Genomic DNA, 24,813 nt, shown 5'->3' on the forward strand with positions numbered 1-24,813 from the left:
GTGCAGTTACACTTGCCCGAGTAGTATTCATGTGTGCATGCACAACAAGAATAGAAAGAATGCTGTTACAGCAGCTAGCTATCCATTACGTTGCATGAGATGTGGAGCGCCCGGGCGGCCTATAAATACCAATTATATACCGGCAGCAAGAGAATTGTAGAGGTTGGCAACTTTTGGCAGCGTACAGTTGATTCGATATATCGATGGGTGGCATTGCCGCTGTGGTGGTGGCGGTAGTAGTCGCAGCCACGGTGTTGGTGTGCGAGGCGAAGCAACAGGCGGCGCGGGCCTTGTTCGTGTTCGGCGACTCGCTGGTGGACAGCGGCAACAACAACTACCTGCTGACGACGGCGCGGGCCGACTCGCCGCCCTACGGCCTCGACTACCCGACCCACCGCGCCACCGGCCGCTTCTCCAATGGCCTCAACGTCCCCGACATCATCAGCGAGTACCTCGGCGCTGACTCCGTGCTGCCTTACCTCAGCCCGCATCTGGACGGCGCCAAGCTGCTGCACGGCGCCAACTTCGCCTCCGCCGGCGTCGGGATCCTCAACGACACCGGCATCCAGTTTGTAATGATGCTACTGATTACTGTACATAATTTTGCATGCACATATTAATTAACGCGCGAGGTGCGTGCAGGCCAACATCATCCGCATTGAGAAGCAGCTTCGCTACTTCCAGCAGTACCAGGACCGGGTGCGGTGGCTGATCGGTGGCGCGGCGGCGCGGCGGCTGGTGGAGGGCGCGCTGGTGCTCATCACGCTCGGCGGCAACGACTTCGTCAACAACTACTACCTGGTGCCCTTCTCCGCCAGGTCCCGCGAGTTCGCGCTGCCCGACTACGTGCGCTACATCATCGCCGAGTACAGCAAGGTCCTCAGGCAGCTCTACGACATGGGCGCCCGTCGCGTGCTGGTCACCGGCTCCGGCCCGCTGGGGTGCGCTCCGGCGGAGCTCGCCACGCGCAGCGCCACCGGCGAGTGCGACGCCGAGCTGCAGCGCGCGGCGGCGCTCTACAACCCGCAGCTGGTGCGGATGACGCGGGAGCTGAACGAGCAGCTGGGCGCCGACGTGTTCGTGGCCGTGAACGCCTACAGGATGCACATGGACTTCATCTCCGACCCGGCGGCGTACGGCTTCGCGACGTCAAAGGTGGCGTGCTGCGGGCAGGGCCCCTACAACGGTGTCGGCCTGTGCACCGCCATGTCCAGCATCTGTCCAGACCGCAGCCTCTACGTCTTCTGGGACAACTTCCACCCCACCGAGAGGGCCAACCGCATCATCGTCAGCCAGTTCATGTCTGGTTCACCCGACTACATGCACCCCTTCAACCTCTCCACCATCCTCGCCATGGACGCCGCCGCCGCGCCATGAACCTCCGAGATATATGCCATCTACATACCATACCACCACCACCACTTCTACCTTATTAGTACAAAGATATATAATCCCCCGAGCAATGTACTCTACTCGCTATATATAATATATGCATGCAAAGAGGGACTAGCTAATAATAATCAATTAATGTGCAAATTCATCAATATATACTACTATTATATATGCTATAAGAGTATAGTACTCGTCTGCCTGCAGCCCACAATCCCACAGGAGCAGGCTCTGCTCTATGGAAGCACGTCGCAATCAACCTTTTATTGCTACAAGCATCATCTCTACAGTTACACTTGCACTTGGGTGTATCACTCCGGAGTAAAAAGGAAACTGAAATGATCCCCAAATGGAAAGGGGTCGAGTGTAATCAATGACACATTGATCATACAAAACCATCGGACAACACAAGGTGATTCGTTCGTACACGAAGAGAGCTGCCATGCGGCTTTAATAAAATGGCCACCTCGGGGGTTTATGCATCGAGTGGCAGCCAGGCACCAGTCTGTTTGTGAAGGAAAAAGGTTCACAGGAGCACCAGCAATCAGCTGTAAACATTTCCCATAATGAAAGCCTGTATCTCCGACCAGCTAGAAACCGTATAAAGAATTCCAGACCGTCCCTTGAATATGGATGATTCTTCCTTTGCAACTTGCCTCTGCTTCTCCACCAGCCCAGGTAACAGAGGAACAAATGTAACACCAAACTGTTTGCCCACTCTCCGCAAGCTTGTGCTTGATCCAACAACAATACCAATATCTGCCTCCAACAAGCAAAGCAAATCTCCAACCGAGTCCCCAATATAAACCGACAATAATGGCCCTGTAGTACCCATGTCATTTTTTATGCTCTTGAACTTTTCAACTTTGTCCAGAGGAGACTCCATTTGTCTGTTAATATGACCAGTTGAAATGGACCCCTCAAAAGCAAACTCATTTGAATGTATGTTCAGCCCACTTAGACAACCAACTGTGCACAATCATGGGAATAAAAAATAGTTTCTATCAGTTCATGAAACCAGTTTTAATATGCTAATCAACAATGTAGTTAATACAATAGTGACCAAATCATATCATGGTAAACATAACTGACCAAGGTCAAAACTCCAAATGATAGTTGGTCGAAGGTCATAACAATAGCCCAATAATCAAAACAGCAAAAGATGTCTCACACATTGACATTGCTACCGATAACCATACTGAGATGTTGGTCATAAGTATATAAAAAGCACAGGCTAACAAAATAAGCTTAGTGATAGCTAACATCATCGGAAAAGGGAGAGAAAGACTGACCAAGGGTTTTTAGCCTTACCTGATGAAAAGGCTGACCTTATAAGTTCTGCACACCAGCAATAGGAAAGAATATGAATATCCAAATCACGGTTCTCCCTTGTTTTGCCAATCTTTTGAAAGAAACTTTTACATCCATCTTGCAGAATAAGCCGTTCTCCAGCTTTTCGGATGTCATCTAAATTCATTCCCCTCAGTACACCAGAATCAACAACCCTGGAGTTTGCAAGTTTCTCAAACTCCGATAGCATCTCCAAACCTTTGTACAGTTGATCATAGTCTAGTGACCTTGCTGGAGTTAAACAAAAAATGCTCTAAATCATCAACAGGTCTTTGCAAGTTATGTATAGTTGGTAAATCAGACTTTCAACAGAAACAAGGGGAGAGTATTAACTTACCTTCTTCTGGAGGAAGTAAGCTTGCTATGCATTTCTCATACTCTTCCGAGTATTGATTTGAGAGCATATTCCATGAATTTCTTAAATCTGCGGATGTTGTACGATCAAGGGAATTATCAGCCCCACCTTGACTAGCCTTTTGGTATGACAAGATTGCAATTTCCGCCAAAATAGCAGACGAATCAACAACAGTGCATGTCAAATCAAAATCACAAAATATCAAGAGCTTTTCTTTGGGTTCACAATATCTTGAGAGTGGAGCAACAACATGTTGATCTACTGGCTGGGCAGAGAAGAACTCAACTTCCAGTCTCATAGCTTGCTGGTAGAGCTTTCCAATAATCTCAAGCTCCTCACCAGTTAGCGAGACACTTAATTTATCAAGCAACTCTTCTATTTGGAGTGCATTATCCTGTTTAAAAGAGGGGGCAGGGGGGAATTTTAGTGAATGAACCAATTGCGTTGCAAAAGCCAGCAGGATCAGTAATTAAATACATAAATACACAACCCTCCAATTTCATACCTCAAAATCACCAGACGCGTAAGTCTCAATCCATTTCTTGTATGGATGATTTTCATCCTGTTTCAGGAAAACCGCAAGTTCTTTGCCAAGATATGCATAAAGCCTCATGCATGGGGTCATGGCCCCAACAGTGTATGCAGCAATTTTTGTCTTCTCAAATGGTGTGACCATTTTATCAGAACCTTTCCCACCATCAACCTTTCCTGTAGCAGTTGCATGTAAGAAATCAGTGTACTTAGTCGTGGCTGGGCTTGGAGGGATCTCTTTGCTGGGATCAACCCCCCATTCCTGCAAATCATATAGTTGAGGTAACTGACATGAGTGTGAAAACTCTGAGGAGTAAAAGGAAGTTAACTAGTTGGAAGGAAAGGCTACCGGTTAATGCCACAGACAATTGTTGTTCAAGGACTAAATACATGCAGATTTCATCACACGACACTTAGCGAATTCGTTATTCATCTCTAGGTGCTGCAAGTCCTTCAGTTGAAATGGTAATGCACTTTGGTTGTAGATGTATGGTTGTAAAGTGCAGTCAGGGTGAACAATTGTCTAATTTGCAGATTTGAGATCCTAAGGGTACGATTAAAGCCAGCAACATAGGCATAAAATTAACATGCATGTTGCAATGCTGAAATGCATGTTTATTTTGGAACCACAAGCAGAAGTAAATAGCAACAGGCAACTGTGTGTGAGTGCCATAAGGTTGATGGTGTAGTATGTTAGTCTTAGCAATGTTTGCTTGGTAGAAATCCATGTATTACATGCAGCAATCAGGTTAAAAGATAGGGTAGCACAGAGGTTCGAAAGGTCTGCTTGGGATTGGAATGGTAGAGCAGTTAGCAGAATGGGCTTTGTGGAGTAAGACCTGAAGGACAGAAGCGTGGAGGTTGAGCTCACGGAGGATGGCGTTCCTGAGGAGGGTGATGGTGGCCTTGTCCTCGTCGTCATCGGCGCACTCCTCGGCCATCTCATAGCTGATCCAATCAATGAGGAAGAAAGGGGGTTAGTAGATCCATGGCCATCGAGATCTCGATGTTGGCCGAGAGAGGGGGGTGGGGTAGGAGAACGTACGCGCGGGCGAAGGCGTGGAGGAAGTGGGCATCCTGCGCGATGTACTGGCGGAAGGAGTCTAGGCGGAGAGTCCCGGCGGCGAGGGAGATGAGGAAGGGCGTGTAGGAGGCGAAGGCGGCCTCGCGCGAGGAGGCGGCGATCCAGAAGCGGCGGGCGGCTGAGCCCTCGGCAACGACCGCCGCGGCAGCATGAGCAGAGGAGGACGTCGACATGCGCCTGAGGCGGTGGGGAGGACTTGACCAAGGGGAGGAGGAGGCGGCAGCAGCAGCAGCAGCAGCAGGGTTTGGTCGGCAGGGACGGCGAAAGAGGAGGAGGAGGCGGCGCATAGAAGAAGGGAAGAGGAGAGAAGAGGCACCGCCGGCGATCGAGACGACAGAAGAAGCCGGCAGCCGGCCGCTCCGCCACGCCACCGCGACCTGCTGTGTTTACTTCTTCGGTCCGACGAGGAAGCTTCCTCCGTGAAATGGATCCGCCTCCTCACCCCGACCCCTTCCTAATTTCCCTATCCAACTCCACTATTTCCATTTTTTTTTTCTCCTCTCGCTTTCCCCCTTTTCTTTTTCCAATGCATAATTTAATTTAGAAACAATTACAAATTTGCTATTAGTTTGAAACTAAAACTGCTATTAAAAAATTGAAAAAATACCACTAGAATATCAATTCTAGTGACATTCTTGCAATTTAGAAAAAATATCAATGACAAATTTGTAAAAACTTCTTTTATTTACTACTAGAGGTTACTCACTCCAAAATAACTTATTTATAACATTCCAGCAAACAAATAAAACTGTCACGTAAATAGGTAAAGGGCATTTAATAATAGTTCTTGATTTGTAAAAATGATATATAAAGCACTATAAATCATTTCTTTTTTAGCATGTTTTGAGCACTAAGATTTAACTCCTTTTTATTGGCGAATGTGACATATTTTTAGGTTGATTTATACAAAACTATGTTTGACATTTGTAGATTTTCACAAAATCTACTCATCGAGCTAGGGCAAGCAACATACATAGAGGCCTAGCTCAATTTTCACTCAACTACTCTAAATAATAACCCTAGCATCCTCGACCCGAGATTGCACTATCTCGCCTATTCATCTTCTTGTGTAACACGTAGCCATACATGCGAAGAACAAGAGCATGCGCACTTTCAATTATCCTCTCTTCCCTTCCCCATTACCTAGAACCACAGCCAACCAACCACAAATCTTTCCTATGTTTTTCGATATCTAATCTCACGGATGTTGCGGCCATACTCAAGCTCACATAGTCGGACAACCGAAGGATCAATATAGATGGAGGGCAATGAGGCAACTCGGGCCACGACAAAGGCTACAGTCTGACCGAGTGAGATAATCACAATCCCACGGATAGAGTATGAAGTGATAAGGCAAAAATGTAGGATGTGGTGAAAATACAAAAGTTGCTTCAACAAATATAGCATGATCAATAATCCATATAAGAAAACGATGCAACTAATGCGCCGCAAGTGCAATCGACGAATACAAAGACACCTGTTGCACCCCTAGCCCTCAACCTCCCAATGCCCAAATTTGTATAGTGCAAAGGCAACCTCTTAGAGTGATAACTCACTCTTCGACAAGTCATAACTTACGCTTTGACGAGCCAGTAACTCCCTCCGCCACCACCATTACTATGCCTACAACTTTGATGCAGCGACACAAGCACGCCTACAAGTGTTGCTGTAGACCATCGCCCGACCTTAAGCACACATGCCTTGGCCATTGCAGATCATCCTTACAACTTGGCTTGATACGACTTGTATTGTCTAAGCTTGATTTGATGCAGCATAATTCTGTGAGTAGGCTGTGTTTTCCACTAAATGATGCAAAGCGTCTTGTGCCATCCAACGCTAATCTTCTACATCACTAGGTTAGCGGGACCTGAAGTTCTCCTTGTTTTCCCTCTCCTGATATGCCTTATATTTATATCGTGCATAGTTGCTCCCCTCCAAGTAAAATTTAGGACATATTTATCGTACGTGGACAAGACAATACTATTCATACTCGTGTAAGACTACATTAAGCTTTACTTATGTGAAATACATTTCATCTTTACTCGTACTCATATTTATATCTAGTGGCTGCTTTCCGTATTATATTATCTATCTGATATTCTCGGTATCTATTTTCATGATTATGGGGTATATATGCTATGTCTAATACTCTAACAAATATATTCATAATTTTGGTTGAATGACATTATTAGAATATTTAATATGTTCTCATGTCATGTTAGAGTGATAAAGTCGTATTATTTGGTCGGGAGGAAACACATGGCTTGCTACCTTTACCAGTGCCAATGTGTTCATGTCAATGAGAATGAATCTTACCATAATATGATATAATTTGCTAGATCATACCACCATTATGAGCATTTTTGGGCGAGCTGAAGCAGCATTCAGAAAACAAAAGAATACATGGGTTTCTATTAGAGCATCTCCAAGAGTCTCCAATATTTGCCTCTAAAACATATTTTTGTAAAATTAGTCTAAAAATCAATCTCCAAGAGTGCCCAATAACTACTTCTAATTTTACCTTGCTCCTAATATTGACCCAAAAATGTGTTAGATCTGGAGTTCGTTTTGGCATTCCCAATTAATGGCATCCCGTACTTTTCCCGTCTCTATGCGCGTACTTTTTTCATCTTGTCCGCGCGCTATTTCTTTTTTTGCCTCTGCCCGCTCACATCCTTCATCGCCTCTGTCGACGGCCACCTCCGCCCGTGAGTTCCTCCATCCAGGCATCGCCTCAACCGAGGGCGCTGCCTCCATCTAGGCTACAAGATTCGCCTAGGGCATTGTTCACAGCAAGAGAAAGAAGATAGGCTGGCCAAGACGCCGCCGTGGCTGATTCTATTCACCAAAGAAAAGACGTCGTGGCCGATCTCGCGTCGTCCTGGCTGATCTCGCACGCACATGGAACAGATAAAAACAGCTTAACCAACTACCAGCCTCACCCCTAAATAAACTAACTAATTTTAGGAATTCAAATATAGGAATACTCTTGGACTTGAAGGAGATTTAGGGAGAAAATTTTTATAGAATAACTCCCAATACAGTAATTTTAGAAACCAAATTTTGACAATCTCTTAGAGATGCTCTTATATCCGATCTTTCCACGTGTGCTTGATGGAGATTTATGTCGAATGATCTGGCATACCAACTCGGCTTACTAGAAAAACATTTTTTCATCTAGCACTATATCCTCCCTCATTTGTGTATTTGGTCCAAATAAATAGTTATGGAATATATTATTTAAAATTGTGTGCTTTATTCATTTTAAATTAATTGTGATTCTAGATTTGTCCTAAATTAAATGTGTTTATCTTTGACCATTAATTTTTAAAAATTCATGCAGTTTAACAACATGTGAAATACATAATATAAAAGTACTTCTCATTGTGAATCTAAATGTAAATCCTATGATGTTGTAATTAAGCTATACAAGTTTATAGAAATTTATGATCAAAGATTAAAATGTCTAACTTAGAACAACACTAAACCAACAAGTAATTTTGAAACAGATAAAGTAATATAGATTTTGTATTACATGTTTAACACAAACATGGGACGACGAATTCAACATTCACATATAGAAGCAAAAGCAACAAACCAGAGCACAAAAGTCGTGATGTTTGCACTTGTAGTCTTTTTCCTTCGATCCGTAGGTCAAATTTAATCGATCCTGTGTGTTTATGGATGCATAGGTAATATAATAATCAATTTTGTTTTAATTTTTCATAGTTTCATTTGGAGCCTCTTGCTAATATTAAGATGGTTTCAATAGGTACGCACGCTACTTTTGATCGAAGTATAGTGGAGTCAGCTATTTAGCACTAGTACATTGTCTTCACTTAGGCCCCAGTTCAGTTGGGAAAAAAATTAGGAGATGGATCACATCGACGCGTACGGTCATATATTTAAAATATTAAACGTGATCTAATTATAAAATAAATTTCAGATTCTGTTTAGAAACCGTGAGACGAATCTTTTAAGTATAATTAATCCGTTATTGGCACCTATTGGTTACTGTAGCACTTATGACTAATCATGTACTAATTAGGCTCGAAAGATTCATTTCATGATTTCCCTTGTAACTGTGTAATTAGTTTTAATACTCATGTATATTTAATGTTTTATTTAGGTGTCTAAAGATTCAATGTGATGTTTTTAGGAAAAGTTTTTTTTTATAATTAAACATGGGCTTAATTTAAAGATATGTTAGGAGCATATATATTTATGTGAGTGCAGTGTAATATTGTATACAGTAAAAAGGGGGGCACGTAGGTGCATGGAGAGATTCAAAGTTTGATCGAAACGGAGGCATCTGCAGACGATGCATATATGCATTCCATGGATGGATCGATCGTATATATGCTGAAGAATTCTTCGCATGCATGCATTAAAATTCCATTAGAGGGTGGATCGATGAACTAGCGACTAGCTATGGCAGTAGTAAGGTAGGTAGGTAGCTAAGCTAGGGGCAAGAGGAGGGGTTGTGGCCCGGACCGCCGTAGTAGAAGTGCGAGCCCCAGCCGCCGCCTCGGCCATCGTCGTCGTATGCCTTGCGGATGTCGTAGCAGCCGGAGTCCTCCGCCATTGTCTGGATGGCTTCGAGGGGCACAGCAGCGAGGCTGTTGTCGGCGTCCACCGTCTCCAGGTTGCGGAAGTAGGCGGCCCGTCCGAAGCCCTCGTCGGCGAAGTGGCCGGAGCCCATCTGCGTGGCGGTGTGCGCGCCGGCCGGGTGGGTGTTGACCACCTCGCCGCCCCACTCGACCATGGTGGCGTGGTCGGAGAGGTGGGTGAACAGCTCGGCGGGCCAGTAGCCGACGAGGCCGCCGGCTCCGTCGCCGTAGCTGAGCCACCAGTTGCCGAGCTTGGGGTCCTTCCACACCAGGAGCGTCATGTCGTACTGCGGGCCGCCCACCGAGGAGACCGGCGAGATGGACGCGCCGATCGCGATGCGCGAGCTCGTCTGCACGAACCCCGGGCACAACGCGTTGTAGCACCCCGTCGCCTCGTAAGCATCACTCTGCATATATTTATATACACACCATTATATTTATACATATATATAGAAGATGGTCTATTTCTTTCGTGATATATATTCAGATCAAATTCGATTTTTCCAAATTGTAAAAAAGTAAACTAAATTAAAACTAGTATGATTATTCATATTTGGATTTGTTATTTTTATACGGCTTTGTAGAACTCGATCAAATTTGAATTGCAGGTTTATTGAGTGATGGATGTCTTATTAATATATCTCATCATTTTTCTAAAATCTTTTAATAACTATTTAAGTTACATAAAAAAATAAATATCTAGCCAAGGGACGAAAAAACTACTAAGTATATACCATGTAACAGTATTATCACTAATTTCTAGGTTCGGATTTTATACCATAATATAAATATTTATGTGTTGATTTCTGTGATCGCAGTTATTCCAATTACAAAATATATTTAGATAATTAGAAAAAGAATCTAATCAATTTAAAATTTAAAAAACTAGCTACATAGCCAATCATATATTTAGAAAGAAAATCGATTCAAAATTTATAAATTAACCATTGAAGTAACTAACTAAAAGAGGATTATATATATATATATATATATATATATAGTCTATGTTAAATAATCTATAAATATATATATTTTGAAATGGATGTAGTTATGCTTAGTAATAATAAACTTACTGTCCAGTAGGTGAATAGCCTTGGTCTGCTGTCCCCGTACAGCTCAGGGCTGACCTGACTAGAAGGAAACATGCAAAGCTTCAGATTCAGATCCAATAACTGTTCATCAGTGCTCGCTCAATATCTACCGTCACATGCATCAGATGAGATGGAATTATGGATGCATTCGATATATGCATATATATATATATAAATAATATATAATGGTCGATATATATGATGGCACTCTAGCATGCCTACGTGTTTGCTATGAATGATGACTCTAATTATACTAGCGAATGCTCAACTTGCTAGCTAATGGTGTTAGATGACCCCGTACTCGATCCGACGCATTGCAACGGGACTATGAGAAGTCAAAGCCTCCAGCTTTCCGTAGTAGTTAAAGGTGTAAGCTAGAGAAATGAACGATTACTGTTGGTGATTCATGATGCACTCCGGGTCAGGATCAAGTTTGCAAAGCCGGCAGTAGGATCACCGTGAAATTAAACCATGGTTATATTATCACGATAATTACAATTATTATTGTAAAAAACCACGATAATTGTGTTCCGCCGGGATAACGGTTTTAAAGATCTCCGTTAGTCAAGATTCTCTTACCTACTTAGGTAGTCCCTCTGTCATAAAACAAATTTATCTTTCAAGTTTAAATGGGCATGAGCTTTCTTTATATGGAGAAAGTAGAGGTGACCATATAGATATGACAGTAAAAAAAAGTAACTAACTTTAACTCATGGTTCACCGGGAATAAAGGAAAGAGTAGTGTATTAGAGCGAGTATAATACGATGACGTAAACATGCTATAAGAATTATTATATCAAAATTTTCTTAGTGAAGGAGAGATAACAAGTGAGCTAGAAATTTCTAACCAGGACTCCAATATTTTTATGAAAGATATATGTGGACAATATATTATTGAGGCAATATATATGTACAACTAAATATTATATGGGTGAACACTATATAAGATATGACAATTTTTAGAGCAATCAATTAGTTACACCGTTGACCTTACTTGCTCTTTGTTCTTTGCTCAAGTTTTCTCTTAGGGTGATTGTTTGTCTTATTTAAGAAAAAAATCAAACGATATATTTTAAATAAAATTTAATTTGTGAATAAAAAGTTTATATATGTTCTTAGTGATCTAAAAGTCAAAACTGAAAAATAAACTACCATGAAAAAACCTAAATTTACTCTAAATTTAAGATTAAAAATTTAAATTTTGACTTATAAGCAAAAGCACAGGGAAAAACAAATACAAATAGATGGGCATATTAGCTTTTGTGTGTACTTTTCGAAGTGATGAATGGTATATTTATTAAAAAGTTTATATAGAGAAGTTCACTGTCTTATTAATATGAAATAGATTTTTCAACTTCATATTAATTAATACTATTATTTATAACATTACATAGTTATAAAAGAATATATATTCTTTTATCTTCATGTACGAAGGAAAAGAATACAGCTTAGCAAATCTTATCTAGATAGCTATAGGTCTTTAGGAAGGGTTATTATTTATTGAAAGCTAGGGAGTAAACACTCAATTAACTATGGAATAGTCGTAGCCGTAGATATGTTGAACAGTAAGTAAATGATGATGGAGTAGTATGCATGATGTTGGATGGACCGGGACATGCATTTATGAGGGCACGTGCCTCCGCTGATTAATTACTGGTCGATCTATGAAGTTGATGCATGTGGATCGAGCAGAGGGTGTTGACCACCACGAATAACTATGGAGATGGAGATGCCAACGCCAATGCCAATGCATAGGAGTGAGCGAGACGATCGAGAGATGGATGGATCATGGGTGGATGGATCTGTGAAGAAGAAACTAAAATAGATTTAGAGGGAGAGGTAGGGACCTGCCATCCGGCCTCGATGCTGTTGAGGTCGGAGCCGTTGAAGGAGCCGGAGAGGATCCAGAGCTGGGAGAGGCTGAAGCCGTTTGCCTCGTCGATCGCCGGCGCCCACACGCTGATGGTTGCCCGCGCGCCGTACACCTCCGACGCCGTGTACGCGATCGCGTGCTGCAGTAACAATATCGTCGCGCGTTAATTACTATGTACTCTATGTATATGGAGTTAAGCTAGCTAGCTATAGTAATCAATCAATGACCTCATGGCCGTTGCCGGTGACCACGTCGGGCGGCAGCGGCCTCCTCTGCCTCTTGTTCTTGCGGCCGAAGAGGGCGAGCGAGCGGGCGCGCTGCACGTCGGCGGCGGTGGTCCTGCGGACGGCCACCGTGCCCCTGGGGCAGTGGCCCGCATGGTGCCACGTCTGCCATGCCCGCCGGCTGCTGCGGCTAATTGATTGTTGCAGCGAAGAGGCCGGCATGCGGTGCAGGGGCGGCGGCTGGACGGTGTGGTTGGCGAGAAGGGGATGGTCGAGCGCACGCTGCTTGTGGCGCGGCACGCAGTCGATGATGTCGCCGTCCGCGCTGTAGATGGACCGCACGGCGGGCTTGTTCATCCTGTCCAGATCATGCCTCTGCACGTGGACGTGGAAAGCCGCTGCGTCGGCGAGGGCCAGCAGCAGCAGGAGCGCAACGGCGACTGGCACCGCTGCTAGCGACGGGGAGGCGGAGCAGCACCGATGCCGCCACCGCCGCCGCCGCTTCGCCATCGATGGATGGATCCTAGCTCTCTACTGTACCAATGTACTATACTCTATAAATCGTCGCTACCATTGAGCCGCGATCGATGGCGATGGGGATGAGCCTAGCTTAGCTTAGCTAGCATGGACTCATGGACTGGCCGTGGCCGACACACACACACAGATAGATAGAGGGAGGGAGGCCGCTACTTATTTTGCGTGCGGGCGAAATGGCTCCCCTGACCCAGGCCGGCGCGCGTTCGCATTGTCGATCTCCTCTTCTCCCAACCACGAACCCAACGTCCGCGTTCTTGGGAAATTTAAGCTAAAAAACTGAAGAGGCCGGAGGCAAGGGCAGGAACCGACCGAACAATGGCCGCAGCCAGCATCTCATTGATTCCGGGCACCTACCGCACCGGGCAGCTACCGCATTTACCTCCTCCTTGCATTGCATTGCACCTTGTAGTATTCATTCAATTCGGTTCAGACAGCCTCAGACCAGACCACTGCGCTAGCTCGCTCCTTGCTTTGGTTCAGTAAAAGTAATAAGTATAGCCAGTAGCCACTCACTCGATCGCACTGTGGTAAGAAGCTTAAGGTGACTTTATTTTCATTGTCCGCGCAAAAATTCAATCATGTTTTGTGCAGGCAGGCAGGCAGGATCCATGGCCGTGGATCCTTTTCAATTTCAGCTACCCCATCGATCATCGCCTCTCTCTCTCTAGATCTTATTGTGCCTGGGCTGTGCAGGTGCCCTGCACTGCATCCATCCACCTTACCCCTCTCATTAATCCATCCCCATCCTCGCTAGCTACCAGATTTTATTTTTACTGTTCAACCAGGTTTCGCTCCACTTTTCAGAAGCTGAGCACGCATGTTTCGTAGCTAACCCAGTCACAGTCACTGCTCAATATCTATTTCTAGTTGTAACGAGTTTTTATACAACTGTTGTTAACCTAGAATAGTTCCTGCGTCCACCGTTTCCAAACTAGCAAACCATATGTTTTTTTAAAAGTTTATATATAGGTGTTCATCATATTATATCTCTAAAATAGATTTTTAATTCATCGTTTATACCACTAAATAGTTATGAAAAACCAGATAATCTTTTATCATTTATCAACAAAAGGACGCAGCCTATATATGATGGCAGTTTCATTGCTGGTCACCACTATTGAAAACAATTAAACTAAGTAGAGGAAACAACCCATTGGGCAAGAATACCTTTGCTATTCATCTAGTGGCTTGAAGTTTTAGAATCCATTCGTCGAACTAGGCCAATGTAATATGTATTGTCTTCAACCTCCGGATGAGGGAGAGCGGGCAGAGAGGAGGGTAACTAACCTGCGACGCACGAGCTCTACTTATCCAACAATGACAAAAGTGGTTAGAGTTCGGTTTTCAGGGTAGGGTTAGAGTTGAAAGGGGATGGAGTTTTCCCTAGGCTTATGGGCAGGGGTGGATCTACCACCGGGGCTAGGGGGCTTTAGCCCCTCCTACCCGATCTGTGCCATTGAAGTCCTCTCTTAGCCTCCGCAACAAAAATTCTGGTAATAATGAAGAGAAGAAAGAGCTGAAAATAATTCTCTTTCGTCTAGACCCACCTAATATTTTTCTAGATCCACCACTGCTTATTAGGATGACCGCTGGCAACGATTGGATTGGTGGTGGACAGTGGACATATGACGAGGGACCGATGGTGCTGTGAGGCTAAAATTTTTATTTAAATATGCAAAAATATTAGCCATGGTTAAAATACATTTAATAAGGAAACAAATCAAAACAAATCAATCAATCTATCCATCCATCTCTTAAAAAAGATAACTCGAAAAGAAGCCACTACGTTCACGGTGGAGGCTTAAAATTACTATATTAATCAAAGAAAAGAAATAAAATCATAACCATTAGATCATGGTGTATAAAATTAAAATAGTCTAGATTAATTGATATTGTTATACACGAATAAAATTACATTTATAAAATTAGAATATAAGAATTGTATATGAAATCTAAATCTTATAGAAATAGAGGTTACTAGGAAGAGTTGCATATGATGGTATTTAAAAATAGGAATAATTAGATCTATACCATTATAAATTTGCTAGTTTTAAAATATATCATTACTATTCAACTAATTGTAAAGATGACATTATAATTTCAGAACTGTTCGAAATATGCCACTTCATACCCTTTCGGTGTATTTTTTTTAAAATATTTGGACCATATTGCCTCTTTGCTGTTCATTGTCTCTTGGTATGTGCAAAGGATAATTTGGTCCAAAAAGAATATAGTTTAAATGGGGCGAAAATTATAATAACATACTTACAATTAGTTAAATAGTAATTGCATATTTCAAAACTGGCAAATTTCTAATGACATGAATCTAATTAACCCTTAAAAATAAGACATTTTTAGAGTTGTATATTAAAACAACTATCCGTGAATTATCTAGCTTCATGTGAAACTGTGTGCAGCAATCCTTAACTTATTTTTAATAAGATAAATGGTCAAATACAGATTCAAAAGTCAATATACGTAGTAATAGATAAAACATGCCGTTTCAAACATGAGCCTAAAATAATTACAACACATGAATAAGTGTACCCCATTTATTTTTGCTTGATTTAAAAGTCCATATAAAATACAATATAATAAGCTAATCAGTTTTGAAAACAGGGATTTTACAAGATGATCATAGGAAAATGGTTCAATTCATCTAATTTTTCTTTGAAAATATTCAGGACCTCATTCTAATCGATCACTGCTATAAAGTTTCCACGCTAAACGAGAATGTTTTGGTTGTGGCGAAAATTCCTGCTGAGTTAAAGGACATCATATATAAAAATGAAGGAGCATGCCAGCAGGGTAGTACTAAAAAGACTAGCAATCTCCAGTTTTCTTATTATAAGCATAAACAATACTATTTATTAATGATTAAAAATAATTTGCAGTAAAAATTTTATATACGTGTTATTACAGATCTAAAAGCAAAGGTGGGAAAGTAAACCACCGTGGGAAAACCTGAATTAGCTATAAATTTAATCCAAATTTAAGTTTAGAATTTTAAAATTGAGCTTATAGGCATAGCCATAAGTGAAAGACAAGAAGCTAGCATTTTGTGGCGTCAAAACCGTGAATTTTGTGGTGAACTATACAGTAGAGTAGAAAAACAATGGTGTGAATGTATATGCACATATGGGTAGTAATGAGCTAAGTTCTTACTTAGCCCTTAAAGTTACAAAAATCTTGAACTCAACATGTAAAATTTGTAGACAAAAAGCTAGGTTCCATTATTAAGACAAAAAGCTATACGTCCGGCATATTAATTGATTTTTTCTGTAATAAGAATATGAAGTTTGCGGTGGATGGGGTTACGTATGTGTGCTCCTCTCAGCCAAAACCACCGTGTTGGTTGCATCCCCGAAGAAGTAGGTTGTGACTAGTTGGAAGCTAAAAATTAACCTTAACAAGGTTTGATCATGTCAATGTTAATGCCAAACTATGGTTTAGCTTATTTTGATCTAATCTAAATATAAGTTAACCTTACGTAGGAGGAGTATTGGTACCGAGAAAATGTCTCAAAACCAAAAAGATTTATTGGATCGGAATGGGATGAGCAGATGGCTGGCGGATGCGAAGAAAGCTGAAGCAATGGAGGCCAATGGGTACCTACCTTATCCGTCATTTGGCCTGAGCCTGACAGACAAATAAATAGTGGAGTGGAGAAGTGGATAGTATAGTATAGCAGCCAAAGAAGCGAAAGATCATGATGTGCCTCGTCGGCCCAACAAGTCCAGCTCACGCCCCACTACCACTACCATTACCTCGCTTCCGCCGCCGCCCACCGCCCATGGCCATGGCCGCTTCCGCTTCCTCCTCCGACGGGGCCGGGGCCCCTGTCGTGGTACGTACCCCTCGCCCTCTTCACGATTCGATCTCTTCTCTCACACGCACACGCACAGCTTGGCTGCGGCGCCGCCTCCGCGGACTACCTCGCCACCGTCGCCTCCTTCCCCAACCCCGACGACAAGATCCGAAGCCTCACGCTCAAGGTCCAGGGAGGTGGCAACACTGCCAATGCCTTGACCGCCGCCGCACGCTTGGGTCTTCGCCCCAGGATCATTTCCAAGGCAGGTCACCTACTTTTTCCTCCCTTCATCAATTCACTACTCTGCTCCCAAAATTTAGCTACCTACCCCACCCCTGGACTAGCAGGTATCCAACGACCCACAAGGGAGAAACATTCTCAAGGAGCTGCAATCTGATGGCGTCGACACCTCTTTTATGGTGGTATGCTACTCCTCCCTCCTTACCCCCCGTAGTACTATGTTGGTATTGTTGACAGCCTTCTTTTTCTTCCTACCTACTATGCCTTCTTTTTTCCTTTTCTAATTATTATCATGCATGAACTATCAATTTTCAGGTAGCGGAGGACGGGAACTCACCTTTCACCTATATTATTGTTGATAACCAGACGTGAGAGACTCCTTTTCTTCTTTTCATTTATCTACCTGCACCTACATGTTTAATTATGTCCCGATGTTTGTACAACTAGCTAATTATCTATACGTTGCAATTTATCTGGAAAGAAAGGGATAATCATAAACTTTAAACCTGAAAACTTCCATATGATCCTACAGGAGATCATGTATAATTCACAACATTGTTACAGTTAGAATGCACAATGCACATATAACTTTGGTTGATATAATCTTGTTACAAGTGTTCTCTTTCTAAATCCTTACCATTTCATTTCACAAATCTGATGGTTATACAAAATCGACGCTCTAATTCTTAAAATGTTCTTACTGTCGTATTCCCTTTTTTCTTTCAGGAAAACCCGTACTTGTATTCACACTCCTGGTTATCCCCCTATGGTGCCTGAGGAGCTCACACAGGCAAACTTGTTTGCCGCTTTAGATGGTGCTGACATTGTATATTTTGATGTAAGACTGCATGAAGCTGCTTTAATTGTTGCTGAAGAGGTAATATTTTCCTGGCAAAAAAAAAAAAAATCTTATAGAGGCTCCAGCAAATATACATGCTCACTCTCTGTTTTTTTTATTTGGATACGGGCATTGCATTTCCCATTTGCATTAAGTGGAAACCGTAAGAGTTCTTTGAACAAAGTTCGCTAAATCCTCTAGACAAATTAATGGACAACTAGATACCATAGATGGGAATTTGAATTCCTATATGGAATTCCACTCTTTCTACATTTATGGTTGTGAATGGCTATACAAATTTGGGAATATCACTATGAATAGGAAAGTTGTCATTTGTCTGCTTTCCCGGTAAAGCCCTGCTATGGTGCTCTCTATTGGTAGTAGAAATGAGTATGAACCATTGATCCGTTTTTTGTCGAATGGTTCAAATCTATTTCTACTGCCACCTCACTTGACGGTAGTAGAAAAAATTAGGAGTATGATTGTCTAAAAAATATGGGCTCATAGGGCTGTGCAGAAGGATGCACCATCGAGTACGTGCTAGGTAGCGATACGATCTTGTTAATGGATAAAACCTCTTATGAAGAATCGATATACTCGTATATACCAACATTATCGCTAGTTGTAGTAAGGTACTAAAATACCCTTATAGATGGTCTAGATTGATTATACTGGCACTATAATACTACTGGTAGAGAGCACCATAGCATTTCTCTTCTCGATATATAATATCTGAGATGTCAATGCCATACATAAGTCTTTCCTGTACACCGGTAGCATTTTCTTATTTTGGTAAGGACATGCGAGCTGTGAGATTGAGCTTTGTTTCTCGAACAATCCAGTGCAGGCAAGCCAAAGAAAACTTCCTATTTTGATTGACGCCGAAAGAAAGAGGGATGGACTGGATGAACTTCTCAATTTTGCATCTTATGTTGTATGCTCTGCAAAATTTCCTCAGGTAACTAATTCTATTGCAATTTGCAAAAAGGTTTAACTGCTAAGCCCTATCTGTCTTCAGCAAGAAACTTTCAATTTAATGTGGAATATTTTTCTCTAGAAAAGTTAACCTAAACTAATTTTCTTGTTTCAAAACTTGGCATTTGCATTGCCGAGTGAAGAAGTTGCATCTTCACTTTATTTCTCAACGATTCTGTCCTTAGTTCTTTTGGAATGTGAAGGGGCACTTACTCTGCTTTGATCCAGTACGTATAATGCTATGCCAATACCATGGTTCCAATGAATGGTGATGGCATGTAAAGTTTGTGCGAAGAGGCTGTGAGTTTGATATTATAGGATGCTGTCTTGGTATTTTCTATTGGCAGTTTATTTCCTAGCACTATTGGATAAGGAGAACTGAAAACAAAATTGCAATGATACTGCATTAAAAAAAATCCTTATCTATTTGAATTTTGAACACCACACAAAATTGTTTAGTATCTCAGATTGCTAGTATTTCTAATTACGCTTTTTAATGCGAATATTGCAGACCTGGACAGGAGCCTCATCGACACCAGTTGCTTTGGTGTCCATGCTTTTAAGATTACCGAGTATCAAGTTTGTTATTGTAACCCTTGGAGAAAAAGGATGCTTGATGCTTGAAAGAAGCACAACAGGTGAGTTTACTGTACTGCTACGTGCCAATTTTAGTGAAGCTTTATAGACAAAGACATAAACTGTCATATGGGGAAATCGCTATACCAACAGACCTCAGCAAAAGGGTGTAATGGTCTGAGCATCCAGAGAACCAGAAGATTAGAGATAAGAGGTTTGCTTATCTACCAAGTGCTTAGCAATAATATCAGAGGTTAGATATTATAATGGACTGCTATGAAGTTATTTAAAGGTGGGTTGGCATCTTCTGAACTATCAACAGTGGTTATTCTAATATTTCTGTTTAACTCCCGTCCTCCCATTCTCTAGTTGCATTGTCACAACAGTGTTTGGTCGACGAAGCCTAGGGCCTAACCAACTACCAACCACAGCTATACATTCTGCTCCCTTGGGGGTCATGATATAGAGTTAATAGACACCTCACAGCTGAGATACCCATTTTACTTGAAAAGGATTTTATGGTTCTCTCCCTTTGTTTTACAGGAAACTATAACATGCATCTCAACTTGCAGATGCTTCTGAGGCGGAGGAAGTAGATGTAGAGAGTCTTCTGGAATCACTAGAGCAGAAAGTTGTTTTGGGTTCAAGCATGCCAAAATGCATCGCCTCCAAGGTATTTCTCTCTTGGATATGCTTTCTTCTTGAAATTGAACCTGCATTATTTGGTCTCTACTTATGCTATCTTAGGACTTAAAATCCATAGTTACACAACAGGAGATTCAGTTATTTATTGTGAATGCCCCCCTCTTCTTTTCCTTTTCTTTTCTTTTTTGGGTGTGTTGGGAATGGGGTTATAATCTAACTAATTGTTGTTGGGTGTATCTGCTATCTTTTGTAAGTTAGTGACACTGTTTCCAATTTTCTTTTTTCTATTTGCACTTGTGTTTTCCTCAATTTGATATGTTCCCTTTTTTATCTTTTTCTGCTTTTGTTACTTTAGTCAAATTTGAGAATAAGTGCAGATGGAGTAGGATCCATCAGTGGCAGGTTACTTTTAGGCACAGCTGAAATTATTCCCTCTGAAGAGCTCATAGATACAACTGGTGCGGGTGATGCATTCATTGGAGCAGTTCTCTATGGTCAGTGTGTAATTTCCAACCTTTTTCTTCGCTACTTACTGTAGCTTTTGTTAGTAGACTAAGTATTGTTCTATGAAATCAGTTGTGGTAAACAGGGCAGTAATAGTTTCATCTGTCATATTGGAAAGTTATCAGCCGATTTTGTTAATGATCTGATTCCATAGCACCAAACACGCATGCAGTCTCCGTATACACGACTTATATCGAGCATATCCTGTGGTTGGTGGCCCTTTCGGGTGGATAACCCCCTGTTAAAATCACATTGCAATTTGAACTGTAATAATGCTTCTCTTTTTGTAAACTATAATAGCTTTTGACCTATCATTATGTGAGGTGGCATGAGCTAATTGTTGTCCGTTGTCTGATTTAGGTTTATGCTCTGGCATGCCGCCTGAGAAGATGCTGCCTTTTGCAGCACAAGTGGTAAGAGATCTACTCCTATATAGCGGTTACTTTGTTTTTTTTCTGAAATGGATAGGAGGAGCTAGGGCAACACATCCGCTAAGCACAGATGCAACGTATGTAGCTGCTCTAGGACAAAGTCACAAAGGAGGTTCACCTACATACAATGATTATTATTTAGATGCAAGTTTTATTTATCGGTTTTTGCACGCAAGTTTTATTTATCGGTTTTTGCATGCAAGTTTTATGAATTACTAAACAGTGTATATTTTGTACAAAAAGTTTTTATATAGAAGTTGATCATCTCACATTACATTTCTAAAGTAATTTTTCAACTTTGTAGTTGTTAATTTCATTGTTTATACCATAAAACAGTTATCATAAAAATCAGATAATCTTTCATCTTCATCTAGCAATAGAACACAGCCAATATATTATATTAATACACTTAGACCAGGAATTGCTACTAAATGATGATTTATGTTTTTCTTTCTGTAAGTAAAATAGAGGGAGGGGCAAATTGCAGCCATTGCATTGGGTATTGAGCCTGGCCTTGGTGGATGTCTACCTTGAAACTTAAGACAAGTGTTAAGAGTGGTGATGATTAAAGATTAAAGTATGTGTTTGCAGGCTGCTTGCGGGTGCAGGGCTTTAGGGGCTCGGACTGGTCTTCCCCATCGCACAGACCCCCGACTGGCCGGCTATTGACTTGGAAGTAGGAGTATGGAGGATCCATCTGCTGGATTTGATTGTGGCTTCGAAACAAGAGACTAAGCATTCCAATCCGGGCTGTGTAATAATTTTAAGAAAGTTTGTTTCAGTTGAAATTTGTGTGTTGTTGTTTGATGTGCCCTCCTGGCTTAATGAGAGATCCTCCTGCTCTGCCCACAAGGGCTGCCTTGTCCCGTTTACTATTATCATCTTGCTTAATAAGAGAGATTTGTGTGTTGTTGTTGCAAGGCCCAGGTACCCTCGGTCGTTGTATATGCCTGGATCTGCTCAGTTAAACACCTCCTCCATGGCTCCATGATGCTAAAAGCATTGCCAATTAAACATGTTTTTTACTCTTGATTACTAGTACAGAAAGAGATTACTGACATTTTACCAATTTAACTAATGTAAAGTGTAAATGTATTTATTTCAACCCAAGTGATAGGAGTACGGTAAATAGAAAAGATGCTAGCTCTAAATCATCAGCTAATATAGAGTGAGCCAGTCGGCTTGTATAATAATACATATACTACATTTGTTTCGTAGCTTGCTCATAAATTTAGATATGTATATACAACTTATATACATTCATAAATAAATGACTCCAGTCAATTTTACAACATGAACGGTGGGAGTATTACATATTTCTCTTATATGCAACACCTAATATATATTACAACTTGTATATCCTGTACAAATAATGTCTTAGAGTTTATGTTGTATCTCACTATGATTTATAGCTGATGGTTTTTTTTCCTCTTGTTGATAAATATGATGCGGTAAATTTTATAGCTAGCTTCATTGTATTCGTTCAAAGAGCAACCAGTAACCAATAGTATTCGTATTTGGTTTTGGAGGAGAACGGGGATATGAGTAGCAGTAGCCTAGTAGGCCTTACACGGACACAACAGAGAGGAGACTTCAGCCCTCTGAAGCCCAACTGAGGTGGGAGAAAAGGAAAAAAAAGGGAAGGGAAGCAGAGCAATCCAGTCCATCCACGCTCGTCTCTTCTTTCTCTTTTGTTAGATCTTACAGAGAGAGAGAGGGGGTAGATCTTGCCCGCGGACGCGGACGGCGGCACGCAGCACAGCAGATCTAGGGTTTTCCGCTCCACTCCCTCTCATCCCCCATGGCTTCTGCGGCGGCGGCGACTCAGGTAACTCCTCCATCTCTCTTCTCTTCGGTCCCAAACCCTAGCTCATCATCTTCTCTCCCCTTCCCTAGGTCGGCACCTACTTCTTGCGCAACTACTACAACCTTCTCCAGCAGAGCCCCGATGTCGTCCACCAGTTCTACAACGACGCCAGCACCATGGTCCGCGTCGACGACCTCGCCGGAACCAACACCACCGCCAACACCATGATGGTTCCTTCCCTTCTTCTCCTCAATCTCTCTCCTTTCATGATTTATATATATATATATATATATATATATATATATATATATATATATATATATATATATTATATTACTTATTATTTATTATTATTCGTACCCCGTCCTCTGCACATCACCCACTCCAATCTGCTGGAGTAATCTATGGACTATACTATAAATTGCAGCAATGGGTTAGCTTTTATCTAACGAGCTACTATTACTTTCACTGCTGCTACTAGCTTATGATGAAAAGACGGCTTTACTTGCAACTCTTGTATGTTTATCCCTTTCATCTAGCATCTTCAAATTGTTGCATTGTTTGCCTCCCTTATTGAATTGACTTTAATTTGTCTACTTCTCATAAACATGGTCTACCTTTTGTCTTTCCTGCCTTGTTCATGTGCCCCTCCTCTACACCTTTTGTTCAAATGTGTGCTCATTTTGCAGGATATACACTCCCTCATTATGTCATTGAATTTCACCCAAATCGAGATTAAAACAGCCAACTTTCTCAACTCGTGGGGTGACGGTGTGCTAGTTATGGTATCTGGTCTTGTACAGACCAAGGAGTACACCCACCAAAGGAAATTCATCCAGATGTTTTTCCTTGCTCCCCAGGAGAAAGGTTACTTTGTTCTCAATGATTATTTTCATTTCGTTGACCAAGAGCAAGTGCAACCTCCGCCTGTGATTGCCCAGGACAACTTTGAGTCTAACATTGCATCCAACACAGCCGTCGAACCTGGTATCTATCTTCTATGATTCATAATTGGCTACATTTTACTTTTCAACTTTCAGCCATATTTCTATATATATTCCCATTTTTTTTCTGGTGAGGCATATTTCTTATTTCCCCGCGACCGATCTATTTAAACTATTGTGCCATGTGTTATGTACTTATGTGTAATTGTGTATGTTCCAAACTATCCATATCTGCTATCGTGCTGTTCTTGGTTGCTGTCTACAGAAGGTATGTTTTGTAAAGGGGATGAGTTTCCCACTGGTTTGAATTCGCCAGTCAGCACCTTTACATATATGAATGGAATGATTTTTTTAAATTTTTTGAACCTTTTTATTTTTAATTTTAAAACTAAACCCTCCAACAACTTTTCTTTTTCAGATCTGAACCTTTTGGCCACGTCACTCTACCTAGTGTGGCCAAATAATACTACCATGCCACGAGGAGTTGGTGTGGCAATATTCTTTTGCCACACCATTCTCGTTGGCATGGCCAACTAACACTGCCATGCCAGTCATGCTGGCATGGTCAAATAGATTTGTCATGTCATCAAGACTGGTGTGGCAGTTTTATTTAGCCACACCATGTGGAGTGACGTGGCCAAAAGGTTCAGATCTGAAATAAGTTGTGGGAGAGTATAGTTTTAAAATTAAAAATTAAAAGGTTCAAAAAATAAAATAAAATTGAATGGAACAGTTTCTGTCAATGTTCTGGTATCTTCGCTGCTTCGTAGTTCTAACAGTCATTAACTTATTTTCTACTTCTAGTTCCGGAGTACATTCACGAAGAGGAAAATCAAAGTGCTGTCCCAATAACAACTGAAGAAAGTGATCCTGTTGAGGTTTATACTTATTCTGAGCCACCACAGCAAGTAGTTTCTCAGTCGGACAACTGGGCAGACGAGCCTCTTCCTGAAGAACCAATTTCCTCCTTTACAAATGGGATGGCGATGGCACCAGAG

At 41.7% G+C, this 24,813-nt stretch overlaps 5 protein-coding genes across 5 annotated transcripts in view; 3 read left to right on the forward strand and 2 right to left on the reverse strand.

Moving 5' to 3' along the window:
• The first annotated feature begins 129 nt into the window (after nucleotides 1-129).
• LOC102712841 (GDSL esterase/lipase At5g33370-like) lies at nucleotides 130-1,514 on the forward strand. Its single transcript, XM_006660337.3, has 2 exons — nucleotides 130-572; nucleotides 643-1,514. Exons 1-2 carry the CDS (start codon nucleotides 204-206, stop codon nucleotides 1,375-1,377), a joined length of 1,104 nt encoding a protein of 367 aa, XP_006660400.2. The 5' UTR covers nucleotides 130-203; the 3' UTR covers nucleotides 1,378-1,514.
• LOC102703993 (bifunctional TH2 protein, mitochondrial) lies at nucleotides 1,499-5,151 on the reverse strand. Its single transcript, XM_006659653.3, has 6 exons — nucleotides 4,671-5,151; nucleotides 4,465-4,573; nucleotides 3,600-3,887; nucleotides 3,077-3,488; nucleotides 2,701-2,970; nucleotides 1,499-2,358 (listed from the first exon to the last, which is right to left on the reverse strand). Exons 1-6 carry the CDS (start codon nucleotides 4,994-4,996, stop codon nucleotides 1,934-1,936), a joined length of 1,830 nt encoding a protein of 609 aa, XP_006659716.2. The 5' UTR covers nucleotides 4,997-5,151; the 3' UTR covers nucleotides 1,499-1,933.
• Nucleotides 5,152-9,152: 4,001 nt separating this feature from the next.
• LOC102704271 lies at nucleotides 9,153-13,333 on the reverse strand. The gene is made up of 4 exons (XM_006659654.3): nucleotides 12,511-13,333; nucleotides 12,258-12,422; nucleotides 10,393-10,446; nucleotides 9,153-9,726 (listed from the first exon to the last, which is right to left on the reverse strand). Exons 1-4 carry the CDS (start codon nucleotides 13,015-13,017, stop codon nucleotides 9,172-9,174), a joined length of 1,281 nt encoding a protein of 426 aa, XP_006659717.1. The 5' UTR covers nucleotides 13,018-13,333; the 3' UTR covers nucleotides 9,153-9,171.
• Nucleotides 13,334-16,702: 3,369 nt separating this feature from the next.
• LOC102713113 (ribokinase) lies at nucleotides 16,703-21,981 on the forward strand. Its single transcript, XM_015840439.2, has 11 exons — nucleotides 16,703-16,891; nucleotides 16,950-17,117; nucleotides 17,203-17,277; nucleotides 17,411-17,463; nucleotides 17,822-17,972; nucleotides 18,781-18,891; nucleotides 19,420-19,546; nucleotides 20,057-20,157; nucleotides 20,485-20,623; nucleotides 20,994-21,046; nucleotides 21,656-21,981. The coding sequence occupies exons 1-11, from the start codon at nucleotides 16,754-16,756 to the stop codon at nucleotides 21,731-21,733; spliced, it is 1,194 nt and encodes a 397-aa protein (XP_015695925.1). The 5' UTR covers nucleotides 16,703-16,753; the 3' UTR covers nucleotides 21,734-21,981.
• Nucleotides 21,982-22,719: 738 nt separating this feature from the next.
• The window catches only part of LOC102713391 (nuclear transport factor 2), a 3,671-nt gene continuing 1,577 nt past the window's right edge, over nucleotides 22,720-24,813 (forward strand). Inside the window, exons 1-4 of the mRNA XM_040526904.1 lie at nucleotides 22,720-22,892; nucleotides 22,961-23,101; nucleotides 23,561-23,858; nucleotides 24,620-24,813. The exon at nucleotides 24,620-24,813 is cut by the window's right edge and continues 84 nt beyond it. Coding sequence (XP_040382838.1) covers nucleotides 22,866-22,892; nucleotides 22,961-23,101; nucleotides 23,561-23,858; nucleotides 24,620-24,813 — 660 coding nt within the window. The 5' untranslated portion in view covers nucleotides 22,720-22,865. The remainder of the gene's footprint in view (nucleotides 22,893-22,960; nucleotides 23,102-23,560; nucleotides 23,859-24,619) is intronic.

This window comes from Oryza brachyantha, chromosome 8 (genome assembly GCF_000231095.2).
Source record: "Oryza brachyantha chromosome 8, ObraRS2, whole genome shotgun sequence".
NCBI lineage: Eukaryota > Viridiplantae > Streptophyta > Magnoliopsida > Poales > Poaceae > Oryza > Oryza brachyantha.

Bases quoted from the DNA above. Each gene is read 5' to 3' on its own strand.
- LOC102712841 (XM_006660337.3), top strand. From the start codon at position 204: ATGGGTGGCATTGCCGCTGTGGTGGTGGCGGTAGTAGTCGCAGCCACG. The intron at 573-642 runs GTAATGATGCTA...AGGTGCGTGCAG, and splicing joins ACGACACCGGCATCCAGTTT to GCCAACATCATCCGCATTGA.
- LOC102704271 (XM_006659654.3), bottom strand. From the start codon at position 13,017: ATGGCGAAGCGGCGGCGGCGGTGGCGGCATCGGTGCTGCTCCGCCTCC. The intron at 12,423-12,510 runs GTCATTGATTGA...TTGTTACTGCAG, and splicing joins TCACCGGCAACGGCCATGAG to CACGCGATCGCGTACACGGC. The intron at 9,727-10,392 runs GTAAGTTTATTA...AAATATATGCAG, and splicing joins GGCTATTCACCTACTGGACA to AGTGATGCTTACGAGGCGAC.
- LOC102703993 (XM_006659653.3), bottom strand. From the start codon at position 4,996: ATGCGCCGCCTCCTCCTCCTCTTTCGCCGTCCCTGCCGACCAAACCCT. The intron at 4,574-4,670 runs GTACGTTCTCCT...TGATTGGATCAG, and splicing joins CTCCACGCCTTCGCCCGCGC to CTATGAGATGGCCGAGGAGT. The intron at 2,359-2,700 runs GTAAGGCTAAAA...GATTGTGCACAG, and splicing joins AAGGTCAGCCTTTTCATCAG to TTGGTTGTCTAAGTGGGCTG.
- LOC102713113 (XM_015840439.2), top strand. From the start codon at position 16,754: ATGATGTGCCTCGTCGGCCCAACAAGTCCAGCTCACGCCCCACTACCA. The intron at 20,158-20,484 runs GTATTTCTCTCT...TTGTTACTTTAG, and splicing joins CAAAATGCATCGCCTCCAAG to TCAAATTTGAGAATAAGTGC. The intron at 20,624-20,993 runs GTCAGTGTGTAA...TGTCTGATTTAG, and splicing joins CATTGGAGCAGTTCTCTATG to GTTTATGCTCTGGCATGCCG.